The sequence below is a fragment of the Sorex fumeus genome, unplaced genomic scaffold (assembly GCF_029834395.1).
Source record: "Sorex fumeus unplaced genomic scaffold, SorFum_2.1 ptg000024l, whole genome shotgun sequence".
Lineage (NCBI taxonomy): Eukaryota > Metazoa > Chordata > Mammalia > Eulipotyphla > Soricidae > Sorex > Sorex fumeus.
Window position 1 is genome coordinate 3,632,091 of NW_026606081.1, and position 19,817 is coordinate 3,651,907.

At 46.5% G+C, this 19,817-nt stretch overlaps 1 protein-coding gene across 1 annotated transcript in view; it reads left to right on the forward strand.

Moving 5' to 3' along the window:
• Positions 1 to 2,940: 2,940 nt before the first annotated feature.
• SNX25 (sorting nexin 25) overlaps positions 2,941 to 19,817 on the forward strand; it is a 115,796-nt gene continuing 98,919 nt past the window's right edge. Inside the window, exons 1-2 of the mRNA XM_056114001.1 lie at positions 2,941 to 3,198; positions 16,713 to 16,735. Of these exons, the coding sequence (XP_055969976.1) occupies positions 2,985 to 3,198; positions 16,713 to 16,735 (237 nt within the window). The 5' untranslated portion in view covers positions 2,941 to 2,984. The remainder of the gene's footprint in view (positions 3,199 to 16,712; positions 16,736 to 19,817) is intronic.

The following is a 19,817-nucleotide window of genomic DNA, read 5'->3' on the forward strand; positions in this document are numbered from 1 at the left end:
ACATTTTTTTCCAAACCAATAATCCTGTGTCAGAAGAATCATGGTTTTAAGTTACAGGCTAGGACTTTCAATTAAAGACAGACCACTTTTCCCTTTAGTGATTCAAATTAGCATTTCTCAGGAGGCTAAGATGGCAGCTCTTCTGACAAAGGAAAAGAAAGCAATTCTGATTTTCCTCCTCTGTAATATAGGTTGACTAAATGACAATATTTAGGAAGCACCATAGTATAGTGCTTAAAAGCACAACATTGATCAGTTTTTGTTTGTGACCTAGCAAGTGCTCAGAGCTTACTCCTGGTTATATACTCAGGGGGCACTCCTGGCATAGATTGGGGGACCATAGGCAGTATCAATATTTAAACAGGTGGGCTGCATGCAAGCTAAGTGACAACCACTGTACTCTCTCTTCAGTCCCAATGTGTACATTTGAAAGCCAAATTGTGTGGGGGTGGCAACCAGACCCTACCTCTGACCCAACGTTGTGATGCTGAGCAAGTTATTTTGCGTTTGGTGCCTTAGTTTCCAAATGTGTATGTAGATGGAAAGCACACAGATCAGTACTGGAAGATTAAAAGAAGCAAGTCCAGTGCTTAGAAAGATACCGGACACACTCCCCAGGAAGTGCTCGATTAGTTATTATTGGTGTCAGCTCTGGGTTTAAGTTGGAAAACGTTTACAGAGCTCTTAGCATATTGTGCCCATCATGTATGGTTGTTGATGATAACAAGCCTTATTTTTAAAAACTTGGATTTGTAGCATATACCTGGAGGAAGACAGTGGAATGAATACTAACAGATATTTTAGAGGAGAAATCAGTTACATTCTTTTTAATGAAAAAGGAAAAGAGACAAAATCAGGAAGATAACTTCTTTGGATGTTTTCACCTAGAAGTCCTATCTGTCAAAAAGGTTCTCCTTATCTCTTTGTCTTTGACTTATAAAATGTAAGAATAAATTGTCCAGGGCAGGAGGGACAGTTCAGGGCTTAAGGCTCTTGGCCTTATCCAGATCCTAGCACCATATATGGTCCCCTGAAGACCCACAAGAGTGACCACTAGGTCCAGAGTCAGGAGTAGCCCCTGAGCACCACCAGGTGGTGGCCCAAAGCTAGAAACAAAAACTGAGCTAAAATAGTCTCATGAATACTGATTAATAGCCCGGCAAGCCACCGAGAGTATTCGATATGCCAGACACAGTAACAACAAAGTCTCCAATGGAGACATTACTGGGCCCGCTCGAGCAAGTCGACGATCAACGGGAGGGCCTCATTAAAAACAAAACACCTTAAAAGCAACAACTGTGAACACTTACATAGATTCATCATATCTGTTACTGTATAAACAAAACAATTGATTTGTAGACTCTCAGATGTCAGGGATCATTTTTAAAACTTCTTCACCTCCCCCTTGAAAGCGGTGCCCATTCCAGGGAAATCATAAAGAAGGCATGAACACACAGTGGGTCATGTAAGTGTTATATGGATACCAGAAATTTCTTTTGAATGAGAAAACCTTGGATAATACTTTGCTTTAAAAGAGGAAATATTTCTGAATTATTTTAGTATATTTTATATACCTGCTCTATTTGTTCTTCTGTTGAAATTACGGTAATAAAAGTTTATGGATGGAATGGTTTTATATAAAAAGTCAATAGTCGAGTATATTTTAATGTTTTATTATTATTAATATTTATGATTTAATCTTCCTGGAATTCCACCTTTAAATGCTGTCCATGTTCTTTCTCACTCCTTCTCTGACGTATTTACCTCTCCTTCCCCTTTCTACACTGATTTCCCTCCACGACCCCCTTTAAAAAAAAAAACCCAATTTCTTTAGAATTTACTTATCCACTTAATATACATCTGCTGTTCTATTGATCTTAGCAGTACTCAAAAGGGGTTTTTATCAGCATACTGATATCTCAGTCAACATCAGCTGGGTGTTAAGGCTGGGACCAGGATAGGAGAGGAAAAACAGGCACTCCAAAAATCATTCGGATCACTCTCGTTTGCGTGGGTAAGGACATTTGCACGGGATCGCTGGCAACAAAAACACGAGGAGGAGTCGGTGCCAGCGTGATCACGGCAGCTGGAGGCCCCCTCCAGGCTGACTCGTCTGGGGACTTGCCCAACTCAGCCCTGCAGGCTGCCTTCAGTCCACTCCGTCCCTCCCGGGGGCGGCCGGGCGGGCAGGCGGGGGCGGGGTGGGGAACAGCGTTTAAGTAAGAAAAAAAAAAGTGAGCCTCGTCCCGACAGTCCGTTGAAATCTGGGGTGGAAACCGGGGGTCATCAAAGTCCCCGAATCCGAGATTGAAACCCAGGGCGGGGGATGAGAGGATCCCACTTAGCTCGGGAATGCTCCCAGATGACTCGGACACCTGCAGCCAAAAAATCCCCAGCCCGGACGGCAGCTGGGGGTGGGGCCGCGGGGCAGCGCGGGCGAGAGCAGATCGGGGCTCGATCGGGGGGCGCGGAGGGGCGCCCCGACCTCCCCCCCGACCCCCCGCCCCCGGCCCGGCACGGCGCGGCGGGTGGGCCGCGCGGGCCGGGCGCGCACGTCCCAGCTGTCACTCCGCGGGCGCGACTCCCGCCCGGGCCGCCCCCGCCGGCGCCCGGCCCCGGCCCCGCCAGCGCCCGCCCCTGCCCGGGCGGCCACCTGGGCGCGGCGGCGGCGGCGGCGGCGTCCGTTGGGGCCGTTTCCCGCGGAGGCGGCGGGCCAGGGCATGAGCGCGGACCCCCCCGGCCTCCCGGGCGGCGGCGGGAGCGGCGCGCGGCGGCGGGGGCGGCGCCGCGCCGGGGCCACGGTCCGGGCCAGCGCCCAGGCAGCGCGGGCCGGGAGATGCGCCCGCCCGTAGCGGCCCGGCAGCAGCATGCAGCCCGAGCCCACCGGCGGCAGCGGCGCCCGGGACCCGCGGGGCCGGCGGCGCGCGGGGGCCCCCGCCGAGGCCGCGGCCAGCCCGCGGGGCCCAGGCGGCGCGGGCCGGTGGATGCCCGCGGCGGCGGCGGCGCTGGCCGTCCTGCTCCTGCCCTCCTGCTGGCCGGCGGCGGGGGGCGCGCGGCCGGGCCCCGTCCCGCTGCAGCTCGGCGTCTACCTGCTCTGCGCCGCGGCCGCCTTCCTGCTGGGGGCCGCCCTGTCGCTCTTCTGCCGGGGCCGGCGCGCCCCGCCGCCCGACTTCGCCGCCGCCTGGCGCAGGCTGGCGAGCCCCGAGACGGTGAGTTGCCGGAGCCGGGGGCGCCCCGCGCGCCCGCGGCCTCGGCCCGACCCGACCCAGCCCGCCCCGCTGGCCGCCGGCGGGCGCGGGCAGCGGCGGCGGGTCCTCGCCGGCCCCCCGCGGGCGCCCCGGAGACGCGGCGGGGGGCTGGAACGCGCCGGACGGGGGAGGGGCGAGGGGCGCCCCCGGACCCTCGGGGGGCGCTTGCCACCGACCAGCCTCGGACCCGGCCTGGCCGGTCCACTCCCCCAAGTCTGGGCTGCCGGAAAATATTGCGAGTCTTCGGGGATGCTCCGCCGGGAGCACCGCTCGCTCCTGGTCCCTTGTAGCAGCTTCTAACCGCTCTCGGAGGGATGCAACTTTGTATCCGCGGCCGGAGGGGGAAACTCCGGCCCGGAGAGGTGAACTTGGCTTCGGCTGCCACCGAGCTGGTCTCCACTATAAAAAAAAAAATTTTTTTTTTTTCCTCCCGAGCCTTCCACCACGGGTGGACTTGCCTTCTACCACGTTGATGTGCAGCTCTGGTTAGCTGGTGGGGGCTAGGGAGGGGGTGTCAGAAATCACCCGTCATCTGCACCCAAAGGCACCCTGTGGCATGAGGGCGGCGGCTGGAGGAGCGTTTCAGAGGCGCCCTGCTCCTGGTGCCAGCTCACTTTCTCCCTTGAAGTGAAACTTGAATCACAGCTTGAGGCTCACCGGCTTGGACCCAGTTTATCGGCAAATTGAAGCTGCCCAAGCCCTTCAGGGGTGAGGGAGATGGCCCAGAGAGCAGTCTTGAGAATATTTGTTGGTGGTCGTTACTGCCCTGGGTTTGTACTTGCTTAGGGCATGATCTGCTTGAAAGTATCACACTCTTCACCCAAACGACCCTGTGCTGAGTCTCAGCAGTTCCAAAGGCCCTGTAGGCCAGAGGCTTGTGGCAAGGTAGTTAGGCCCCCTCAGTATATGAAAGACTAGGAATTTCTGTTGTAAGTACAAAATCAGTTTTTAAAAAATGAATAGCGAGTACTGAGCATTTAAAGAATTTGCCCTTGTCTCTCTGAAGATATTCTAGTAAGACGACAAATCTGTATTATTTATGCAGTGTTTTCTAACAAGTCTGTGCCGCCCTGGAAGTTGGGGTTCAGTTCATAGGTTACATACAAACCCTGCTTAGGGATTAAAAAATATATTCTTGCATTTTTTAAAAGCAAAATAATGATTAAAAGCCATGTAAGAGAGGCTGGATTTTTAGATGGAGAGGTGAGGCGTGGGCGAGTGTCAGAGGCATAGGGTTGCGGGTCACCTCTTGAGTGTCCCCAAGACTCAAGTTTGGGGAACCACTTGACTGGTAGGAAACAATTTCCGCAAACCTTTCACTTTTCCTGCACTTCTGTGTTCATAGAACTGGAATTAGCATCAGAGAAAGATGGTTTAGTCCAGGAATTATAAAAATAAGGATATATCAAAGGTGACAAAATGAAGAGGCACATTTAATACCAAACACCCTGAAGATTTCAGGTAATAAAAACAATGATGCATAATCTAAGAAAAGTAGATGCTTGGTCATTCTTTTTGAACCTGGGTCTTCTAATTGCCTTGACTAAGAAATTAAGTACATTAGGGAATTTATACTCCAAGACGTTCCTGGGAATCGCGTCAAATTCTATGTTTTATTCACACCACATTCACATCAAGTTTTAATAAGAGTGGTACACTCTCAAGCCTTTAGCTTGCATGCTGCATGCCCAGCAATTTATGTTGAAACTTAAAAAATGCTTCCTCCTTTGTGAATGGAAACATAAATAAGCATGTGGTGTAGTATAAAATATCCATCAGTTCCGTGGGGGTAGGAGCTGGACCACATGGGTCATTTAACATATGTGGCGGGGGAGGCTGTTTAGTAGTAAACCAAATGGTGTCTCAGGATCACAGCAACAATTTTACTACAGAAATTTTGATCCGGCTTGAGGAAAAGAATCCTCTTTCATTCCTAGAATTTTTTTTTTTAAATTCTGGTGCTTGCTGGACATATTCAACCCTGGTCGACTGACTGTCCATCTTTCTATCCTTCCCTTCCCTATTTTCTTTCTGACTTCCTTCTCCAGAGGGGGGAAATGCAAATCCTGTTAACATAGAGAAGCTTAAAGTAGAAGGGAAAAGGGGGCTTCATGTCAAGCCTTTGCAGGCTATGCAGTGTGACTTACTAGCTGTCCTCGATATTCATAACCACTGGCACTTTTGGTTAACTTGCGCCTGGAGATGCTCATTGTGTCTGCTGACGCTAATGGAGAAAACGAGGGAGGCAGGAGAGATAGCTTAAGTTGAGTGTGTGCAAGTCCCAGAATTGGATCTCAGCATCTCATTGCTTCCCTCTGCACCTCGCACTGCTATTCAAAAAAAAGAAAAAGAGGAGAAAAAAATGATGTTCATCTGTGATTCCAAACAGTGCTTCCTTTCTCTAATGGATTGTGGATCTTTAGGGCATCTCTGGTCGTCAAGGTTTGGATTTTACTTAGATGGGCCTCACTAGTGATTAAAGTAGTAGAAATAATTCTCCTCTCTAGTAGAAAGACTGTCCAGTGGTGTGGCTGAGTGACGTATGCTCAGAGGACTGAGAAACCATTGCGGAAGGTCAGGAAGGCCCAAACTAATCTTGACAGTATCTGTGCCGCGCCTTAGAGAATCTGGACTTTGTTGCCTTGTCACCACCCGGGAGCTGTCTGCTGTGCGGCCTGCCGGCTCCTGAGGCTGCAACCCTTTGGCCTGCCTTTGCTGAGCAGGGGGTCAGAGTCTGTTCTTAGGTCAAGAGTGCAGTTCGGATCTGCGGTTAACTCACCTGCACCAAAAGCCTCCAATTAATTCACTGGCTATAGCTAGTTGACTCTACCCTAGTACATGATCCGACCAAGGCAGTCGTAGGAGAGAGCCTGCAAGAGTGGACCCATAGTTCAGAAAAACCTCAGCACTCCAAACTGCACCCATCACCCCTTCCGCACCCATAGAATGCGCTCCAGTCCTTTGCGTCCTCTCCCCGGCCCCAAGAATAGTTTGCTTTAATTATTCTGTCGATTATAGTAATTTCACTGTCAGTTCCTTCTTGCTTGGTGTCCAGTAAGTTCAGAAATAAATACGGAATTTATATCTGAGGATTGGAGAACAGATCCAAGTGAATCCACAGCTGCTTAGCAATGTATGGGAAACAAGTGGGCCTCTCTTGCGCAGACAATTTTTTTTTTTTTGAAAAGAAAACATTTCAAAGTTTAGGTAGTTAGAAAAGTTCAAGAAAAATCTAAAAAAGTTCTTATCAAATCTAACTCATAGGCGTTTACTGTTAACTGCTATTTGATGTTGTTAAATATTTCTTTTGGTCTGGTTGCTAGTGCCAGCCACATAGGAGTTTCTCAGTAGATGGATTTTTGCCTGAATGAATGGATTATATTGTTGGGGCTGAAAGCAGACCTAAGTGTCCAGTGGACATTTTGGGATTTACAGTTCCAACCACAGTTTCCTAGAGAAGGGCTGGGCCCTTGCAGTAGGTGTCATTAAGAGCCCCACCGATTGCGTTCTGTAAGTGCTTTGGCAAGATTTGGCAAGGCAGGAAGGTTCTGAGATGAACAGGATACGCCCTGTCCCTGCCCTCTCAGGCAGAGTAGATTGGACTGACAGAGAAAACGGTCTCCCCCAGCAGATGTGTATAAAGAGACAGTGAAACATTCACACAGCAGCCCCGAGCTCCAGTGGCCTTGCTAGGACTTCTAGAATTCCTAAATGAGTCTTTTTACGAATAACAAGTGTTCTTTGAGTAAAACACACTTCATTTAGTTGCTTGAGGGAAAAAGGATCGGGACTTGAGACTGTACACATCCTCTTTGTGTCCTTGTTTATGTTAATGCGATTAAACTAATCTGTAATGATTTAATAGTAACTACATAGTACATGTGGCATCTTCGGAATATTTGTTGGCCTTCTAACTGCATAGAGGAAAGAATGTTTTTGAGGAAGATGACTTTTTGAAAACCCATTAAATTATAGGATCTGACTTTACTGGTAGTGCAAGAATTATTTTACTTTCAACTCAAACTATGAAAATTTTCCATATTTTTTTTGCTTAGAAAATTTTAAAAAATCACATTTTTCAAAAAACTTATTTAAAATAGAGTGAAAAAAATTCTCCCTTTTCTATTGGCAGTCATGTTAATAGTTGATCCTTTTAGATTCCTTCTTGCTGGTATTTTTTTGTTGTTGTTTTCTGGGCCCTCCCGTTGATCATCGATTTGCTCGAGCGGGCCCAGTAACGTCTCCATTGGAGACTTTGTTGTTACTGTGTCTGGCATATCGAATACTCTCGGTAGCTTGCCGGGCTCTCGAGAGGGGCGGAGGAATCGAACTCGGGTCGGCCATGTTTGTTGGCTGCGTGCAAGGCAAACGCCCTACCGCTGTGCTATCGCTCCAGCCCACACCCAGTGGTGCTCAAGGCTTACTCCTGGTTCTGTGTTCAGGGGTCACTCCTGGTGGGCTCTGGGGACTTATATGTGGTGCTGGGGATAGAATCCAGGTTAGCCGCATGCAAGGCAAGTGCCTCACCCTCTGTACTAGTTCTCTTACCTCAATTTTAATAGTTTTTTTTCTTTTAGATAGTCATTATACATTGATGAATACAAACATGCATTCAAAAAGAAATTGATACCTGTGATTATTTGATATAGAAACAGTGATAGTCATAAAATCAAAATGATTTATATCTGTGTGTGTATTTGCTATTTGTGTATTGCAAAGAAAGTATTTCTTCAGGTTAGTAAACATGAAAATTGTATATGCATAGAGACTTCAAAGGGGAAAGAGGCACACTTTCTAGTCTAGAGCAAACAAAAGCTAATCAAACTGAGCACATCCTTCTTAAGAAATCAAGAACATGTATAAGTGAATTCGGAAATTCTGTTTAAAGGAAGCAACGTGTAATTTCAAAACTTGAACAGAAACAATAAAAACAAGCACAGTGCTCCAAAAACATTTGGGAGTTGATTAAAAATGAAGCTGTGTGAATAGAGACAAATTCAAGAGTGAGATTTTTCTTTGACATTACATTTATTGTGGTTTTTGTTGTTGTTGTTGTTGTTGTTTGGGCCACACTCCGCAATGCTCGGGTTACTCCTGGCTCTGCATGCAGGAATCACTCCTGGTGGTACTTAAAGGGTCATACGGGATGCCGGGGGATGGAACCCTGGTCGTCTGCGTGCTAGGCAAGTGTCCCGCCTGCTCTCCTCTCGCTCTACTACTGACATTAATAATTATAGGTTCATGAATCATTTTGAGTGTTTTGCAGTCCATTTTTTTGTCTGTGATAAAAACATCCACCAGTCAGTGATCAGCTGCGACCCCTGACTGTGCTCTGAGACCATACGCCATGTTGGGGATTGAGCCTGGATCGGCGTGTTGGCATGTGTCTTAGGTCCTGCACTGTCTCTCCAGCCTCCTAACCTTCTCTTTAAACAATAAATTCAGCTCCAAGACAAAGGGTCCCACTGTTTATTCGCAGATGTTAAGACTGAAGTTTCTTCCAAACTGTCAGTTCTTGGGAACCTGAGTTTTCATCATTTCTGGAGGTTACTATCCCTTGTTTCTTTTTTTCCCTTCTGTTTTTTTTTTTTTTTTTTTTTGCACCAAACTCGGTGATGCTTAGGATTTACTCCTAGCTCTACATTCAAAGATCACTCCAGCAGGGCTCAGGATGCTGGGGATTGAACCCGGATCAGCTATCAGCAAGGCGAGCGCCTGACACACTGTACTGTCTCTCTGGTCTCTGGAGGTTAAGTTCTAATTCTTTCATCTTCAGCTGCTTTTGTTTGGGGTGCATGCTCTGGGATCACCTTAGTAATTAAATGCCTCCTTAGTAATTAAATGCCGCCTTCTAAAAAAATAACTTCGGTTTCATTTCCCAGCCACAGAATTTGGAGGCAGGAAGTGCCCTAGTTTCCTGAAAATGTCTGAGTGCCTGGAGTGGTGCACACAATTGTGCTAAAAAGGTTATTCAGCAAGTTCAGGCCTCAGGATTCAGGCTTTAGAAAGTGAACCGTGTCTGGGGGAGGCTCTCAGAAAAACTGGCATACAAGCTTATAGGTTTAAGAAACACTTAAATTTTGCTTTTGAAAGAAAAATTATAAAATTGGAACTTTGTTGTTGTCGTTGTTGTTGTTGTTAGACTCTTATTTGGGAGTCACACCCAGCAGTGTTCAGGGACTATTTCCAGCTTGGTGCTCAGGAGACCGTGTGGTGCTTATATTCTTATCCTTCATTTTCTTTCTTCCTTCCTTCCTTCCTTCCTTCCTTCCTTCCTTTCTTTCTTTCTTTCTTTCGTAAAACAGATTTTATTTGGAGATTTTTGAAGAGAAGGAGAAAGAGAAAGTGGGGGAGAGTGGAGAGTAACATTCTCAAGAGAGAACCCAGGCTTCTCCAAGGGTGGTGAGAGCCTCTACACACATCCCAGCATTAGACATGAAAGCATGAACGGACACATCTCAAGAGGGGAGATGTGGGCGACACATGTGTTCGGGCACCACATATGCTCAGCCATGTGGGCACATGGGCTTGGGCAGGATATGTGCCTTATCCTTCACTTTCTGTTGACTTTCCCAGAAAGTCTGGCTTTGCACTCAGGAATTACTCCTGGCAGTGCTCAGGGGACCATAAGGGATGCCAGGGATCAAACCCGGGTCAGCCAGGTGCAAGGCAAACGCCCTACCCGCTGTGCTATCACTCTGGCCCCGAGGCAGCCCTTTTTCTTTAGGGCACTCACACATGCCCTGTGGGCTTAGGGCTTGGGTTCACGTTGTTAGTTTTCAAACCCTGCATTAGGCCTGGGCTGTGTGCTTACAGAGTTTCACCAAATACCGTGGCGTTTTCCAGGAAGAGTTGTGCTTTCATTTGTGCTTTCATTTGTGCTTTGGTGGGCTTCTCTGGTCAGGTGCTGCCTGGAGAGGTTGAGTTAGGAATGTTTGGGGGTGTCTTCATTGTGTTGCCATGACAACCCATGTTTGTCAGTTACTGGAGGCACCAGCCAGGCCTGGTTGGTTTGCTAGCTGGCCTAGGATTTTCCATCCATAGAAAGTCATGGTCTAGAGAAAGAAAAGTACATATGGTAACTCCAAGTTAAAGCACCACCAAGGGGGAAGTAGGAATGTCACAGGAAGTTGTTGAGACCTCCTGCAAGGATCTATTTGCCGAACTGTCTTAGATTAGTGTAGATGTACCTCCTAGAAAATAGGATAAAACTTTACCAGTAGTCTCTCCTGGAGTTCTCCCCCACCTGTCTGAGCATTTGCGCTCAGAGCCATGACTAATGTTTTTATCGGTGTGTGTGCTTGTCTGCTCATGCCGGATCATCTGGTTCCTCGGCTCCTGCCTCCCTCTGCCCCCGTCTTTTGAGTCCACAGGCTGTGCGGTATTTCTGAAGAACACGCTTCTGTTTTTCCATTCCTGGTGCCTGCACACACAGTTGAAGAGGGGCTTCTCTGCTGCCAGCCACTGCCTGTGAGAAAGCCTGTTTCTTGTTGGGCTCATACATATTGCCTCACTCCCTCGAAGGTGACTGTCCAGGAATTCTTGGTCCTTTTTTTTTTCTTCTGCTGAGCCAATACCACATTATGTGCTTTTAAAGAAAGGGGGAGCGTCGAGTTTGGTTTCTGTCACTCAGGCATGCTTGTGTCAAGATTTCCCCTACGTTCCTATAGGAGCTTGTGCCCATTTTCCTCTGTGAAGAACCTTCCTTTCCTTTTCTCTGTGCTTCCTCCTTCTACCTGGCACACAGGCTTTCTTATGCAACCTTAAAACTTTCTCTCATCTAGAACCTTGCAAACACACAGACATACACACACAGACACACAAAGACACACAGACCACACACACACTCACACACACACACACACCTACACTCACAGTCTCCCTAAGCCCTCTTCCTCCTATGCAAATTAAGGCTGCCCCTCTTGTTAAACAAGAACAGTTTCAGTGTTCTGGAGACAGTTTTTCCTGATGCAGTTAATTTTACCTTGTTCCATCTGATTTTTGCATTGTTTCACTCAGCGTTTAGAAGATTTGGACATGTCTTTTCAGAGTTGTGGTTGGGGTATTCCTGAGTTCTTCTCCTGTGTAGTCTCTCACTCCTAAGGCAGTGTCACCCTTCCGTGCTCCACCAGTAACCATTGCTGCATGGCGGATGACCTGCAAGTTACCCGGTCCTCTTCTGTTGTCCTTATCCGGAAACCCCGCCCCAGCGCATGCTTTACTCTGAATGCCTTAGTTCCTCATGTCTCCTTCTCTTCCTTCCCCATAGGCAGTTCCTCAGGGGCAGGCAGGCTTCTTACCTCTTGAGTGTCTCCTAAGTGTCTGGCTTCCATCTACTTCCTCACCATGTCTCCTTCCTGGTTCCGGTCGCCCTTCTGTTCCCCTTGGATGATGGCATGACCTCCCAGCTGCCTCCCTCTTCTGCAGGCTCAGTTTGTTGAGTATTGCTGGGAATGTTCCCCCCTTCCCTCCCATCCCCCTCCCTCCTGAACAGTGCTTAGAAAGCTCCCTGGAAGAAAAATCCAGGGTAATTTGAAACAATTTGAGAGCACTTGGAAATGAGTTACCATATTTGTAATTTTTTTTTTTTGCGTATTAGGTTATTAGGGGAATGAGATCCATTTATTACTGGATTTGGCATATCAATTTGGTCTATTTGGCATAGATCACGGATAGCTTGCCAGGCTATTGAGGTATCTCGGGAGTTCAAGATGCCGCTCTGTCTAACGTTCATTGATTTAAAGAAGGCCTTTGATTCTGTTGAGACGGAAGCGGTCATGGAAGCCCTAGCCAATCAGGGCGTACAAACTCAATACATCAGGATCCTTCGTGAGCTCTATTGCGGATTCACTACCAAGATCTCACCATTCTACAAAGAAGTAATCATCCATATCAAGAGAGGGGTTCGGCAGGGTGATACCATTTCACCAAAACTCTTCAGTGCCACCCTCGAGAACATCATGCGACGACTAGAATGGGAAAACATGGGAGTGAAGATAGATGGTCGGCAACTACACCACCTCCGCTTTGCTGATGACATCGTTCTAATAACACCAAACATCAGCCAAGCAGCACAAATGCTTGCGGACTTTGACCGTGAGTGTGGAAAGGTTGGACTACAGCTGAATCTTACGAAGACAATGTTTATGAGAAACAGCCTTGTTCCTGACGCTCCATTCGCTCTCAACGGAACCACCATCTCCGAATGCAACAGTTATATATACTTAGGTCGAGAAATCAACATGATGAATGACCTGGCACCTGAGTTACGCAGGAGGAAGAGAGCGGCTTGGAATGCCTTCAAGAGCATTGAAGAAATAACTAAAAGGACAAAGAACCTCCAACTACGAGCACATCTCTTTGATTCCACTATTCTTCCTGCATTAACATATGCCTCAGAGACCTGGACCCTACGAAAACAGGATGAGAACACTATTCGGGTCTCTCAAAGAGGAATCGAAAGAACTATGCTTGGAATATCACGATTCACTCAAATGAGAGATAGAATCCGGAGTTCTGATCTTCGTCAACGCTCAAGAATCAGAGACGCTGTCTCATTTGCCAAGACATCAAAAATCAGATGGGCTGGACATGTAATGAGGTTTACAGACAACCGCTGGACTAGAGCCATTACTGATTGGATTCCACGAGACATCAAAAGATCACGTGGACGCCCACCTATAAGATGGTCAGACTTCTTCGTCAAGACCCTAAATGATCGGTTTGAGGCTCTACATGTTCCTAAAACGAACAGATACCATTGGGCTACGCTAGCACGCAACCGGGATGAATGGAGACGTTACTGGCACCCGCTCGAATAAATCGATGAATAACGGGGATTAAGTGATTAAGTGATAAGTGATTAGGTTATACCCGGTGATGCACACGGGTTACTCCTGGCTCTGCACTCAGGAGGCCCTCGTCACTCCTGGCGGTGCTTGGGGGACCTTATGGGATGTTGGGAATCGAACCCAGGTTGGCCGCGTGCAAGGCAAACACCCTACCCACTGTGCTATAGCTCCAGCCCCTTGTGAAATATTTTGAGGACCAAACTGCTCAATGAGGTGCGCATGCTTTGCATGTGGGACGCCCAGGTTCTGTCTCTCGTCCTGGATGGGCATAGAGCTTGGAGTCAACTCCTGAGCACCACTGGGTAAGGCCACAGAACTCTTAAAGAAGGGAGACCAGAGTGATAGTGCAGTAGGCAAGGTGCTTGCCTGGTATGTGGCTGACCCCGTTTGATTCCTGGCATCCCATGTGATCCCCCAGCACCACCAGAAGTGATTCCTGAGCACAGAGCTAGGAGTAAGCCCTGAGCATTGCCAGGTGTGACTCCAAAACAAAATAAAAAAATTTTAAAAAAGATTTTGCTTGTAGGAGTTATTTTTATCTCCAGGGGGAAGAGGTGTGTGTGTGTGGGGGGGGGGGGGGGGCGTGTATTAAATCCAGGGCCTCATACATACAAGTGCTTTCCTGCTGAACTATGTCCTCAGGTCCCTGAAGAAGGCTTAAATGAATTTTTAATTTACAAGTTGAGGGGCTGGAGAGATAGCACAGTGGGTAGGGCATTTGCCTTGCATGCAGCCGACCCGGCTTCAATACCCAGCATCCCATATGGTCCCCCGAGCACTGCCAGGAGTAACTCCTGAGTGCAGAGCCAGGAGAAACCGCTGTGCATCGCCGGGTGTGACCCAAAAAGCAAAAAAAAAAAAAAAAAGTTGAACTTTTAATAAAAATTGAACTTTTAATTTAAAATTTAAAGTGCAAATTCAGAAAATAATACAAAAGAAATGCGGAGTGGGGCTGAATGGTCATAGAGAGCAGGGCATCATAACTTGGTGTCACAGCCAGTCCCAGCTCCGATTATTGGAACTTCACCTGTTCTGTTTGCTTTTACCAAGCTGTGTTGTTTTCAGCACTGAAAATCACAGACACCAAGAAACAAGTGACTCATCCTGGATGTTAGGAAAGCTGTTGGTGTGGGTTTGACGAGAGTTTCTTGACCTTCTCTGGAGATAGAACTGGAAAAAATGAGTTGTCTTGAGGAATACATAACCTATTTTTAAATATTCTACAACCTATATTTGTAAATATTCTATATGTCTAAAGCAGGACATACTTGTTTAGGATAATGCTCTGCCATTTGGTTTTAATAAGGGATTTTATTTTATTTTTATTTTATTTTTTTTTTTTTTGCTGAATTTGGACTCAGAATCCTTTCCAGTACAGCATTCCAGGTAGCCACGAAGGGCTGCTTGGAGTTGGCATGGAATGTGAGATCTATCTACTACTCTGAGAAATGACCTCATAGAATGGCGTTGTTCCCTCTGGAATCCCAGAGCTCTTCTTTTCTGCCTCTGTTACTGTCGTCACTGTGCTTTGATCCAATAGCTGGTCATGTACTCTCCATCTCTTCAGGTAAAACTCAGCTTTCTAAACTGGGATCCAAATAGTATGTTGTGGGAGATGCTTTTAAATGCCCTGCAGAGGGACTGGTAAGATTGTTCAAAAGGTGGGAGCCCAAGATTTGTGTGCTGGAGTCCCGGGTTCATTTCCTGACACCACAGGGTCTCCCAAGCACTCTGAGGCTGTCTCTTGAGCACCACACTAGGAGGAGCGACTAACATTGTCAGGCATGATCTCAAAACAAGACAAAACAAAACCCCAATAAGTCAAAGTCAAAAATAAATGTACCGCGAAAACAACGAAAGGGAAGGGAAGGATATGAAGTTGGTTTGGTAATCATATGACTTTGAAACACTCAGTTTTTGAAGCTTTGCAAGGTATGTTATTGGGATTCTGAGAAATTCTACAGTAGAAAATCATATATATATATATATATATATAATATACTTGGGGGTGTATGGGCTATACTCTGCTGTGCTCAGGGATTACTCCTAGAGGTGTTTAGGGGACCATATGTGATAATAGGGATCAAATTGGCCAGCAGTGTGCAAGGCAAATGCCTTACTCTCTTATCTCTTCATCTCCGTTTAACTGTATTTAACTCAGTGCTTCCTAAATCAGACATCCCTGCTGCCCCTTCTATTTTTAAAATGAACAATGCGGACACTCACTGTCCTGAGAAACAGTACACGGTGTACAGCCGTACCTCCCTGAATACACCTTATCCTGTCTGATCTTGGAAACTGCACAATTCCAAGGAGGACGCAGGGTCAGCACAAGCTTCATAGGGGGAATAGGAGCCTCCAGCACCGTCTCTCTCTGCTGCTTGTAGCTCTGCCCTCCGCTGTGAATGGGCAGGCTCTCGGGCAGTTACTGGTCAGACATCTGCAGCATTTTCAGGCTCTGCAACCACACAGGAGAAGAACCTCCCCTTTGCTAAGAGGCAAATGGTTTTACAAATGCCTTATCAGTCTTCTCACAAATCTTGTTGGCCAGGTTTGGGCAGGTACCCCATTTCTAACAGTTGTTAGCTAAGGGATGGGGCGGGGAGAGGGAGGGAGGGAGAGAGAGGGAGAGGGAGAGGAGAGAGAGAGGGGAGAGAGAGAGAGAGAGAGAGAGAGAGAGAGAGAGAGAGAGAGAGAGAGAGAGAGAGAGAACAGCAGGCAATGCACGTGCCTTGCTTGCAGCCTACTCTGGTTTGATTCCTGGCACCCCATAAAATCCCCTGAATTCTTCCAGGAGTGATATCCGAACACAGAGCAAGGAGTAGCCTGTAACCTCACTAGGTATGGCACATTGAGGGGTTGGGTAGAACTCAAGATTTCTGTGACTGGCCTTGTTCAGTTATTCAGAGAGGAAAGCAGTAATGAAGTCAGTACACTGAGAATTCCACTTCACACCAGAGGTCTTCATCGCTAGGACAGACCTCTCAAGCTATCTTCTGTACCCTCACTGTTCACCAAGAAAGTACTTGCTGATCCGGCGTTTACCTTCTGTGTGCACATCCTCAGGCTTCTGTGAAGACCCCTGCCCCATTGCCGTAGGTTCCGTTCTGCCTATTGTTCTGCTCCTTTGCAAAGACCCTTCTCTCCAGTCACCTTTCCAAACAGCCATGCTGGTCGTTTCTGCCTGTAAACTGTCCTGAGAAGGAAAAGTCTCGGTTAATTCAGGGTTTCTGTCCTGGATGGTGGAATAAACCTGGTGCCCATTTGCTGGCTTAGGTTGGTCGAAAACCACAAGGTGTGTTTGGGCCCTGTGGATTCCGAAATGCCCACAGATGCATACGAAGAGGGACAAGGTTGAAGTCAGGGTGAAGCAAGGTGATAGTGTTGGTGGCAGTAAAACTGTAACAGTAAAACTAGTCAAAACTCCGGGGCCCATGAGATTGAGGATATTTTGTAATGGTTGAAAAGTCTTGAGTCCAAAGAGCAGGTGGAGGAGCGCTGTCCACTGAGGAGTCAAAGGACATTAAGAGCTGGTGAATAGAAGGGAGAAACCCAGGGAAGGGGAGCATGAAGCTGCCAGTAAAGAGCCAACTATTTTAGGAGAGGCAGCGAGGCTCAGGAGGAGGACCAAGAAGTGTCTACAAGATTAAATGACTTGAAAGACTTGTGAGACCACTGCCAGCATTGTGTGGGTCTCTGGGCATTGGGAGGAAATGCTGTTCTTAGAGGGAGGGGGTGGGATGTGTGGAAGCAGACATTGTAGAGTCTGCACTTTCTAGAAGGTTGGCTAAGGAGGACAGAATTTTTTTTTTTAATTTTTATTAGTGAGACACCATGAGGTACAGTTGTAGACTTACATATTTTGTGCTTGGGTTTCAATTATACAATGGTTATCAGAGTAATGTCCAGGCAGGCGGGATCCAAGGCCAGGTGGAGGTTTTAGTTAGTTGCAAAAGGTTGAAAGTGGTAGCATACAGAGTGAACGTGTATTAAAATTAATTGCTGATGTTAGGAGGATGACATGGATAGAGGGTAACTTGAAGACAGGTGATAAGAGGTTTTGGGGGGGAAGTTCTGAATGACCAAAACATGTATCTCTCTTTGGAGAGAGTGATACTGAATATGCTTATTTTTGAACTCTTATCAATAACGGGCCGTGTACTGTGTTAGGCATTATTCTAAACTAAATAGATGCCATTTAATCCTTGTGTGATCCTAGGAGATAGTTACAGTTACCCCTGTATTATGGATTAGAAGTTAGTTTTATAAAGACCAATGATAGAGCGAAGGCGGGTGTTTGGGATGCTAGAGCCAGCCCACTTAATCCCTGTGCTCTCCCACCACCCACCCAAGCTTTGCTCTGGAACCTTGCAGGGATAAGTGGTGTAAGGACCACACATGGCTGGAGTCCAGGAGAAGGTGGTGATATCCATTGGCGTGGCTGTGATATCTTTGTTGGAGAAACACTCAGTGCTGGAGTCTGCAGCCTCGAAGAAAGCAGACTTGGGTATGGTAAGGTGCCGTCAGGACCCAGAATTTTTTTTTTTTTTGCTTTTGGGGTCACACTGGCGATGCACTAGGGTTATTCTTGGCCCTGCGCTCAGGAATTACTCCTGGTGGTGCTCCGGGGACCATCTTGGGTGCTGGGAATTGAATCCAAGTCTGCCACATGCAAGGCAAATGCCCTATCTGCTGTGCTATTGCTCCAGTCCAGGACCCAGAAATCTTGATGAGGTTACCAACTAACCCGAAGGAACCGAGGCCAGGAGGAAGGTGAGGATTTAGAGAAAAGGCCAGGGTCAAGGGACTGAATTCTCCTTGATCTGTCAGAGTCTGTGTGTGGCCAGAAGAATAGGAGACCAAAGAGGAGTGGAGATGAGGCCCAAGGACTTGACCGGTCAAGGCGTTGTGTGGGTGGGCGATTCCTGGCTATTTATCTGAGTTCTCTCTTTCTCTCTTAACTGAAGGGTTCTTCTTAGGTATACCTCTAAAAGATGTTTGGTCAAACGTTGTCTGGGAAGAACAAGGATTGCCTTGTCCATTAGGAAGTCAGAAGTGGTGGCTGGAGTTAGTTTTTTGCCTTGACAATTTTGTCCAAGGCTTGTTCTGGTTAGGCCAGTAGCATCTATGTTTGTGATCGTACCCAGGAAAGTTTTCCAAGGCAACAGAAGGTTGATATCAGCTGATAGAGTTATAGGTTGACTATTTTGGAGTAAGTTTTAGCCATGTCAGGTTTTCAAGAATCTTATGTTTTACACTCGTTGTGGACCATTCCAGAAATATAAACAAGTTTTAATCCAAACACTCGATATAAAACTATCTCATGAATTTAGACATTTTTTCTTGCTTTCAAGTGATTAATACTTTCAAGTGATTGCTGTTTTAGCAGAACAAAAATCTTATAGGGAAAGTTCAGATTTTTTCCTTACTTCATGAGAATATAAATGAAGGTATTTTGTCACTCCAATTAACTAAGTGAAGTCCAAGTTAGGAGTCCTCTATGTTTACTCCCAACTTGTGTAGGAAATTTGATAATATTAGCAAATTTACATTAGAGTATTTTCTTAATTAAAACACTTCGTAATTTTTTTCGGTCTTAATTTTTGTGAGGAACCCTTAGTGTTTCTAGAGTGTGGTCTAAGAGTCACGTAAAGTAGGAATTCTTGTTAAAAATTCTGTACTTTTCCCAGAGGACTAAAACTTTCTGAATTAAGAATCAAGGATATATCTCTGGAATGCTTATGCAGCTGCAGAGAATGATGGAATCATGTGATTTGCTGTATCTGGATGGAACTGAAAGATATTCTGTTTAGTGAAGTAAGCCAGGAGGAGGAAAAAGACAGGATGATCTCACTTAGCTGTGGCATATAGAATAACTAGATGTGGAAATGCAGTGCTTTAAAGGGGGGATACCTAGATTATCCTTGAGCCCAGAGTACGGCGAGAAGGATGAAAAAGAAAATAAAGGGGGGAAGAAAAAAGATGAGAAAGGGATGTAATGGGTGAACAGGAAGTCAGGGACCTCGGGAAATACTTGTAGTATGGGGGTGTGGTATGACTGTATATCCAAAGCATAGACACAACAACACTGACAATGTAAGATCCAAACTATTACCACTAAACTTTAAAATGTGCCTGTCAGGATGGCAGTGTGGGGAAAGAAAGGAAGGGAAATTGTCACTGGTGGTGGGATTGGTGCTGGAATATTATATACCTACAACTCAACTGTCAATAACTTTGTAAATATTCAATTAAATAAAAATTATTTTAAGTAGTTTCAAAAATAAAGAGTCAGGGATGTAGGATCTAGAAATCTGCCTCAGAATAGGTTCTCCACATGACATATATGTGAGCTCTGACTTTTAGTGCATTTTTAGGCAGTGGATAGGGGTTTCCTAGGGTCAACAAGGGCAGGGGAAGCTTGTCCCCCCCTTCCCAGTGCCTCCATATTCACCTGATTTTTCTGTATCTACATGTGCAGGTACACATTTATTAATCCTCCCTACTCAGAGGTAGAATAGCTGCTGCCAAAAAGCCTAATACCAGGTTTCATTTAAGAGTTTTATTCTTGTGGACTAAAAAATATCCAGCTTTGTTCTTTGGATTTCAGCACATTCATTTTAGATAGAAATATGTCATTATTATCTACATCTAGGTTAGGGCAAATAACTTCAATTTATCATTGGAAAGGGATGTAAAAGTCAGCTTTTTGGAGTAG